Source organism: Acyrthosiphon pisum, chromosome A1 (assembly GCF_005508785.2).
Source record: "Acyrthosiphon pisum isolate AL4f chromosome A1, pea_aphid_22Mar2018_4r6ur, whole genome shotgun sequence".
Taxonomy (NCBI): domain Eukaryota; kingdom Metazoa; phylum Arthropoda; class Insecta; order Hemiptera; family Aphididae; genus Acyrthosiphon; species Acyrthosiphon pisum.
In genome coordinates, this window is record NC_042494.1 from 85,125,583 (window position 1) to 85,135,523 (window position 9,941).

Genomic DNA, 9,941 nt, shown 5'->3' on the forward strand with positions numbered 1-9,941 from the left:
TATATCCTTTATGGCTGTTTTAAATGTATTCTTTATGATTGTTGTAATTATTATCTACCTACAGCATTATCAGGGAATTGTAACTTTCGTCTTCAAAATTCACATTCATTTTAGGTAGAGTAATTAAGACACATGTATACCGTTAGGGGCAAATATATTTTAGGGCAAGGGATGCTGTAGAAACTGAGCCTGTATGTAACACTATGTTATTGAATTTAAAAACAGTTATAAATAATGCTATTGGCGATCAAAAGCTTATCAAATTGATAAGCTGAAACGGGCGCACTGTGTATTATTTATATGTTATTTTTCCATCTGGCCCGTTTCAGACCACCCCCCGCTGGCCTGTAAATTGATAAGCTTTTTATCGCCAATAGCATCAAAGTGGTCAAAGGTTTGAGTTTGTGGTTATAGATTATTTTATGTCAGTTGTAGACATAGACCTTATACTCATAGACGGAGCACGGGCTTAGTTTCATCGGGCCATTATGAGTGCACTATTCGATTATTATTCAATTACTATGCACAATGTTATTACAAGGCACTTCGAAAGCTCAAGCAGAAGCTATTTACCAATACCTAGCTGAGTGGGGATTAATGGATCATGTAAAAGCAATGTGCTTTGATACTACTGCGTCAAACACGGGTGAGTAATGAGTATAGAACAATTTTATAATAAAATATTTATTTTAATATCATTTTTGTAATAATATTTATTTTAATAATTCAAACATTTAAATTTGTATGCTTTAGGCCGAATTGGCGGTACATGCGTTTTACTTGAACAATGGTTGGAAAGAAGTTTATTGTATTTACCCTGTCGTCATCACATTTATGAGATAATTCTGAGAAGTGTTTTTGATCATAAATTTGGTTCAACATCTGGGCCAAACGTCCCTTTATTTCAACGGTTTCAATCAGCGTGGCCAAAACTTAGTCTTAACAACTTCAAACCTGGACTCCAAGACACTGAAGTTAGTCAACATTTAAATAATTCGACTGAATATATATTAAAATTTTGCAAGACTGAATTAACTAAGATTCAATGTAGGGAAGATTACCGAGAATTTCTCGAACTAACTGTTATATTTTTGAATGGTACTCCTGCTCGTGGAATCTTTTTTCGAGTTCCAGGAGCAATTCATCATGCTCGCTGGATGTCGAAGGCCATATATTGTTTAAAAATATTTATACTTCGTCAAGAATATAAATTAAACAAAAGAGAATACGATTCAGTTCGTGACATTTGTATTTTTATTGTTCATTGCTATGTTAAAGCATGGTTCAATGCCCCAAATGCTTGTTTTGCACCACGCCAAGACTTACAATTTTTACGTGACCTTTATGATTATAAAACAATAGATGAAAAGTTATCTGAAGTTACACAAAAAAAATTTATCAATCATCTATGGTATTTGTCTCCAGAGTCAGTTGGATTTGCATTTTTCGATGGTGAAATTTCTGACGATACAAAAAAAAAAAATGGTTCAAGCTTTAAAAAATGATAATAATGTAGATGGAGATTCAATTAATGTAGAAAAACGTTTATGTGTAAAATTAAATGAAATACCAAGTTTTATAAATAAGACGGTTGAAGAATTTATTTCAAATAAAACATTACATTTTTTTAAAAGGTTCAATATAAATTATAACTTTATTGAAACATCGCCGTCTACTTGGGAGAACAATTTAGAATACAAACGGGGTAAAGAAATTATCAGCAAATTAAAAATTGTAAATGATACGGCTGAACGAGCTGTTAAATTAATTGAAGATTTTAACAAGATTGGTTCAAAAAATGAAGAACAGAAGCAGTATATTCTTCAAGTTGTCACGGAATACAGGCAACGGTATTTTGCGAGAATTTATTTTCTTTATAAATTAATTAATTAATTAAGACTTTTTTTATAATTAAATTTAGTAACATTTGTCATGGAAATTTGTTAAATAGTCCAGTTATGAATAGACATGTTTATTTGTCGAAATATATAAATTCTCGCAAAGTAAATAAATGATTGAGATATAATCAATTAAATTAAAATTTAATTTACTTAGCATTTATTCTTGATATCACATCTTTATAATGTTTAAGTATTATAAATTACTAGTTTTTTTTAAATTTAACTTAACTTTTTTTTACTTAGCAATTTTTTACACGGAGTTCGACGAAGTGTTTTTGTTGGGATATCAGTAGTTTTTTATAACATATTTTTATGTACTGGCATGTAATGTGTAATGTTTTATATTTTTATTAATTTATTTTATTGTTATGTTTTTTTATTTAATATACTCTATTTTCTTTTTAAATTCATATTCTATTTTTTTTTTTTTTTAAATCATATTCTATTTTTTTTTCCATTATTATAATATATACATTTTTACCCTAGACTATTTTAATAACTCTTGGAATAGCATATGTATAATTTAAGTTACATAACATCTCATTACAATACCAAGATAGTTCTGGAAGTTCCATGTTAAATGGCTGAAATAAATTCATTATTTTACCATTTTCATTTATTTCAAGTTTAATTTTATTTATAGAACTCAATGGCTTATAAACTGTATCTATGTAGAATGGTTCTGTATACTTGGAATGATAAGATTGCCCTAAGATAAATTTAAGAAAATTGTAGTTTAGTTCATCATTAATATCTGGAATACTAGCTGTATAGTTAATGTTCTTATTTATTACTTTTTTTAGTTTTTAAAATGTCTTTTGATAAATAACAACGTTTTGTTTTCTTAATTTAAACACCCATTTCAAAATCCTATCTATAACAATTCTAGACTTATACAGTGGCATATTTAATTTATGCATAAGTTTATTAGTCCACTTTTCTACGCTTCCATAAAATGGAAATATTTTTTTTGATTTCTTAGACATTTTTTTTGTGGTTATGGTGATCGAATTTTTTATTAAACGTTCATCCATACACACTGGGCTCACAGCCACACTAGTGGTTTTTTTTTCAAAATAATTTCTCCTTTTTCGTAACTTCTGCTTGTATGTCTTAGAAACCATTTTAGAAATAAAGTATAGTAACTATAAACTAAAGTACGGCCTACTACAACACTGTAACAAACGATTAACGAGAAAACAGACAACAAAGAAAACGTAGTTTGCGCGGCGGCGGCGAATAAACAGATCTACACGACTACACCGAACGTCACGAGAAACATAATGTCGATAACAGAAATAACGAATACGATAAGCGAAGACACGGGCGCCGAGCAACGGCGAAAACCGCAAGTCGCAACCGCTGCCCAGTGTACGACCGCGACGAAAACGTATACGGAATAGAGGGGGTATACGGTATCGTGCGCTGCTGCGTGAAACGTAATAACTAAAAACGGTCGAGCACAATATCTTTTTGCTTCAAAAATACTTGACTTTTTTGCTAATATATTCGTTATTATTCAACCATTTTTTTCGAAAATGACAAAGGTATAATCTACAAATCATGCCCGATCTATTGATACCATAAACAGACCAATCCGTTCATTAATTAGGTCTGTAGGCCTGGCTAATGAAAACGGGCAAATTTACACACATTCAATGGGCAAACTCTGGCTCGTGTAATATACTACGGTAGTGATCGCTTCGCTTTTTTATTACTTAGCTTCGCGCCACTACCGTCGCGCTGGATAAATATGCAAATAAACATATTATATGTTGTCAGAAATCACAACACTGCTATGATGATGGTTGTGACCACTCCACCCAGCCATGCCAACATGTAATGCTCAGCCTATGAGTATAACACATGATAAAGAAAAGAGATTTGTCAGCAACTTTCCGAATTTGAGTCTTGTTTGTGCATCCCCACTTTTTCCTATGCTTCCTATGCGCCTGCTAGCCTTATTGCTTTTCAACGTCAATTTTATTAACAGTGTCTTAAACATTATGGAGAAAAGAAATATGGCGTATATGCGTATCATCAAGTTGCTGACATACCTCTTTTTTTTATCATGAGTATAAGGTCTATGGTTGTAGAGGACTAGAGGAGATAACTGATAAATACAACAGATTGAGTTTTCCTTAGATAATAAAGAAAGTTTAGTAAAAAAGTAAAGTTTCTAAATAGTTTTCAAAAGTGCCGTGAAAAACAAAAGAAAAATTAAGGAAAAACGGGGATTTTTACTCAAAATCGGTTTTAGACAAAATAGATTTTAGGTTTTGGTATAACTCTAAAACAAATGACCGTAGATACCCACATGAAATTTTGACTAATGTATAGAATTTTCTATACATCATAAGGTTTTAAAAATATTTTGAGCTGTTTACGGATATTTTCAGTTTACAATTTTTTTAGTCTTTTATTCTATAAATATCAATAAAATATTATTTGTTGGGTAAAAAAGCTTGAAAATTTAATAGACAGCTCTTAATATATTGTTTTAAAGACGAATGAAAAGTATTAAAAATCTATATTCACAATTTTTTTTTATAAACATTTAAAGTTAAAATTTAAACATAAAATTCACACAAATGTTTAAATAAATTTGTGTTAGAAATTCATAAGAAATTTTCTTTTTAAATTTAAGATTTTTTTACAATTCAAAGACAAATAACTGTAGATACATTAAAATTGCACTTAATATTTATTTTATCAATTCCTACACTTGATAAAATTTTAAAAATATTTTAACTTGTTCTGAGCTGTTAACGGATAATTTCAATTTTTTTAGTTTTTTTTCTATGAATATCAATAATGTTTTATTTGTGAGGCCAAGTTATAATTAAAAAAGTATAGTATAAAATGTTGTCTTCATGAGTATAATCAATAGTATAATAACATAATATTGGATGTTGGACGGGCGTTGCAGGCATAGAAAAATTTCAATTTTCATGTGTTGTAAATTGGAATAAAAGTTCATATTAGTTTAAAATCTAAAATCCTTTATGTCTGAAAAGGGCCCCCTAAATACGATGATGGGGCCTTTTGGGGGTGCGGTGCACCCCCAGCACCCCCGCTAATTGCGGCACTGCATATCATACTCAATACATTGATATTCCAACTCTACTGTCTAGAATTTAAATTTAAATATCGTTAGTAGGAGAGATACCACAAACCTATGGTAAGAACTAAGAACCAAGAGGCTGATCCTCTAAGAAAAGCCATGTTTCAGGCGAACCCGATAGTTTTTTCTAACATATTCTACTCCATATCCACAGAATGAGTTTTTTTCTTTGTTAACAAATATGGAGGGTATATTAAGAAACAAATATATAATTTATAAATACCAATTTTTTAAAAATTTATTTCGGTGTTTCTTCTCTTTTGAAAAAACAAACAATAACTGCTGTAGATAAAAAAAGAATACAAAAACCCTTAAAACTATGAAGTAATATTAGATTAAAACATAATAATAATCAACCGTAATATTAATTATACAAACTTAAGAAATATCAATATATATAAAAGCATAGGTAATCCAATTTTTTTTTAAATAAAAATAAATTCATGAAAAACTTTTTAATATAAATATACAACATTGAAATTAAATATACATATGTAATGGAATGTTTAGGGTCGAGCCAGCTTTTTGCTTAGCAGTCGATCACAGTCATTTATATGACTGGCATACCAGTCAAGTCTCTGAAAGAAGAAAAAAGACATTGATTATATTATATAACAATAGTATAGTTATTTAACAAATATATTCAAAATATATTATTACTTGACAGTTATGGGAACAGTATTTCACCGTTGTGCAGCTACTGCACATTATTGTTGCAGAGTTGTTACAATCTTTCGCGTAGCACTAAAAAAACAAAAAAAACAACAAAAATATTTTTAGAATATTAAAATATCTATGATTTTTATAAACTTATATTATGCCTCTCAATTAAAATTAAAACTTGTAGTTTCTGAGTAATTAAAAAGTATATATATTAAGATTACAGTGGCATGCTGAACAGCTATTTTTGAGGTAATTGCCTCAGGGAAAATACGGGTGGGTAGGTGGGTTTAATAGGTGTGCACTAGTTTGATAGTACATTTTATTTATCATATAAATGTATACAAGTTGTTAAAATGTCAATTGAGTACGAAAAACCTGATGGTGGTATGGTGAGTGGTCAAATTGTATAGTTTGCCTCAGGTCTGAAAAATGTTCTGCGCGCCACTGATTAAGAATAATATTCCACAAATATGGTTTAAAAATATAAAATGTATGTAATGTTAATCTAAAACTGATTATACAAATTATACCGTTAACAAATAATCAAATGATAGTAAATTAATGTTAATTATTATACCTGCCTAGGTTTTATATAATTATAGCCCCAAATCTTCCAAACTCATATCATGGACCTAATATTTTTAGTGCACAAAATTAAATAACTCAATAACTCTTCATTTGAATTTTGATTCGGATACTTCATAATTTCCAAAAAAGGTTTTAGCTAAATAAATTACAGGAAAAAGGGTGATTCTCATTTACAGAAAAAAAGAAGTTAGTTATAATGAAAATATAATGGTTTATTTTCATTTTTAAGATTATTTTTTAGAAAAATAGGCAACCGAATCATTAGATAGTTGGCAGCCCAAGTCATCCGTTAGTCATAAATTTAAATAATTTGGTTAGTAAGTTTACCATTTAACCATGGATTTTTTGGTTTTTAGTCATTTAGGACCATCACTTATTTGTTACTATAAATATTGATAAAATAAAAAATGAATGCAATTGAAGCATGTTACTAGTACTTATACCATGACTTTTTCAAAACCACCAACATGAAATAAAACAATGAATTAGTGTAGTACTTTAATAGTATTATAACACAGATTTTTAAAAAACACAATCCAATATTATGTTATAAAAATAAGTACTGTAAAGCGTTTGTAAAAAATTATATACCTAAGATGAATTGATTATACAATATACATACTTTGATAATACGGGTTGGCGGTGATTTCAGCAATATATTAGTACCATTGACTACGGCTCTCATTGTACCTGATGGCCCTTTAACCAATTGATACTGTTTATTACCAAGTACAATAGTGCTGCCTTCAGCACTATGAAGAGGACTGTTAACCACAGTTTTATTTTGAATTGATGGTTTGAATGTCAAAAATTTTGATGTTGTTGCTGTGGATGTTGCTGTTTCTGTTGACGACGCTGTTACTTGCACCAAAGGACTATTGGAAATAGTTGGCGTAATAACAATACATTTTTTTGAAGGTATCATTTTAGAAGTAGTCAATTCAGAAGCTTTCTTTTGTAGTGAAGAGTGTATAGAAGAAGTTGTATAGAAGTTATTTATTGGTCGGCTTGTTGCAATTGACGGTTCTATTCCATTATTATTAATTGTTTGGGACATACTATTATTCAGCACAGGTATTTGTCTAAAAATATAACAGAACTAATTAATACTATAATTACAATAATCAATATGTACAACCAAAGAATAAGGAATACTTATACTAGAAAGAAGTAATATGAACTTTTAGTTTCAATTCATTAAGATATTAAAAGTTGTTCAATTTAAAAACCTGAGATTTAAATAATAATTATAATAAGTATTTTAACATCTACAACCAGAGGCGCCAAAATCATATATCATGTGAAGCGATTGCTTCACTTCTTAATGGGTGGGTGGGTATAGGTAAGTTCTAGGGAGTAGTGGTTAATGGGTTAACAAAGTTAAATCAGTTGTTCTATACATAACTAGCTGAATAACCCGGCGTTGCCCGGGAAAAAAATTGTGATTAATTAACTTAATTTGTGTGTAATTTGCTCTGCATAGTGTATAGGTATGGAAGCAAAATTATATTATATTTTAATTTTTAGCCATCCCGCGTGGCGTTGCCCATGAGTTTCGCGTATAGTTATGCGAACAGTATATTATCAGTTAGGCACAGCGGACACAGTGAGATGGGAGATAAAATATAGCCTATATATTAGTACACCTTTGTAAATGAAAAAAAAATTGTATAGAGTGTACCTAAAATAGTATTGAAGTCATAGTTGATCATCCCCAATTTTTAGGAGTATTTATATTATATAAATATATTTTAGGGGATTATTTTATAGTTTAAAATATAATTGAATTATTGGTGTATGCGCGATGCATGAGATTAATATAAAAAAGTTAAATTGAGTTAAATTTCATAATTTTTTTAAAAATCAAGACCAACTACTGATACAGGTATTTATGAAATCATATTTATTCAATCCTACTAATTAGTAAAACTATTAAGTAACTAATAAGACTTATAATATTGTTTAGTATTCTGTGTTAATACTGTGTAGTGACTAGTGAGACAGTGAGTTAATAGTTAAAGCCAAAAGGTTATATAAAATAAAAACAAAAATAATATTTTGTTAATTTTCGAGGTTTGTTGAAAAAATTTTTGATGTGCCTTTTTCAACTATTGATTAAATAAATAAATAATTTATTTTGATGCATTTTAGACAGATTATCTTGACTTAACAAATAATAGAAAGGAAACAAAATACAACGTTCCAGTGTTATTAAATAATTGTTTGTTTGGACAAACAATGATGATGCTGGTATGTAATTTTAAATTTGAACTTAGGTAATAAGCAATTAGTTTTTTTGTAATTAGTTAAATGATCATTTTTTTTTTTTTTTATAATAGAACTAGAGTCAACAAACCCAGATATTGAGAGTTCTACTACAATTAAAATTAATAGTGAATCATCCAGTCGAGTTGTAACTCCAGTCCCATCAGGTAAAATTAATATAATGAAATTTAATGTAATGAAATGAGTAGTAGACAGTAATTTACATTTGTTTTTAGCATATAAACTATAAAGAACTCAATGATCTTGGCAACGATCCTGCTATTTTGAGTCAAATCGAAAATATTGATCCAGGATTGATAAGCTATTTTTTGAAGATTGGTGCTGCTCAACCATTGCCTACTGAATTGCCTGACAAACAATTTCCTAGGGACCATAATGGCAGATCTTTTCATGAATCCTGGTACTGGAATAAACGGTCTACTGGTGAAGTATTACAAAGAAAATGGCTATCTTACTCTATAAAAAATATATTGTTTGTACTGTGCATTGTCTGCCCGAAATAATAAACCAAACTAGACAAGATATGGGATTTCTAACTGGAACAAAGGTACTACTAGTATAATAATGCATGAAACTTCAGAAGCTCATATTATGGCTTTGATCAAAGCAGCATATAGGCAAGCTGAATATCCTCTTATACAGTCTATGAAAGAATCCACCATTGCACCATTATTGCTTTTAATAAAGAAATTGTTAAACACTTAATTGATTTAACGTTGTATCTAGACAGACACTCTTTACCTTTTCGAGGTTATAGAGAAGGATGGCAAGAAAACATTCGAGGTAATTATAAAGATTTGGTTTTACTTCTTGCAAAATATTCGCCTGCTCTAGCTTCTTATGTTACAAGTGTTGAGTTAAAAGGAAGACAAATGTTATATCTTGGCAAAAACGGAACCAACTAATTGAAGCCATTTATAGAAATATACATGATGTAATTAAAAAAGAAATCTTAACTGCTGTATTTTTTAGTATTTCATTAGACACGACCATTTTATGTACCACGAAAAGAACAACTATCTTTAGTCATTCGCTATATTAACAAAGCAGATGGCACTGTTTGTGAAAGACTTGTTTCTCTACATGAGACTGTCCTGACTACTGGAAAACATTTATTAACAATATTGGATACAATTTGTTCAGAAATGAGTTTAGATTTGAGAAAAACCTTATTGGTCAATCGGATATAGTAGGTTGAATTAAATTTTCTGAAAACACTGCATAGAAAAATATACTTATATACTTTAAAAGTGTCTAGTACTCATGAATAATATTTTTAAATTACAACAAAAGAAATAAAATCGCTATTATTTGTTTGAAAATCTAATTTTGTGCAAATTTGATCTTAAATATCTCTCTAAAAAAAAAACATACATTTT

General features: G+C 29.2%; 1 protein-coding gene across 1 annotated transcript in view; it reads right to left on the reverse strand.

Annotated features, from left to right (window-relative positions):
- Positions 1 to 5,452: 5,452 nt before the first annotated feature.
- The window catches only part of LOC100574764, a 40,450-nt gene continuing 35,961 nt past the window's right edge, over positions 5,453 to 9,941 (reverse strand). Inside the window, exons 4-6 of the mRNA XM_003246422.4 lie at positions 6,899 to 7,358; positions 5,686 to 5,769; positions 5,453 to 5,603 (exon numbers count right to left, since the gene is read on the reverse strand). Coding sequence (XP_003246470.1) covers positions 5,532 to 5,603; positions 5,686 to 5,769; positions 6,899 to 7,358 — 616 coding nt within the window. The 3' untranslated portion in view covers positions 5,453 to 5,531. The remainder of the gene's footprint in view (positions 5,604 to 5,685; positions 5,770 to 6,898; positions 7,359 to 9,941) is intronic.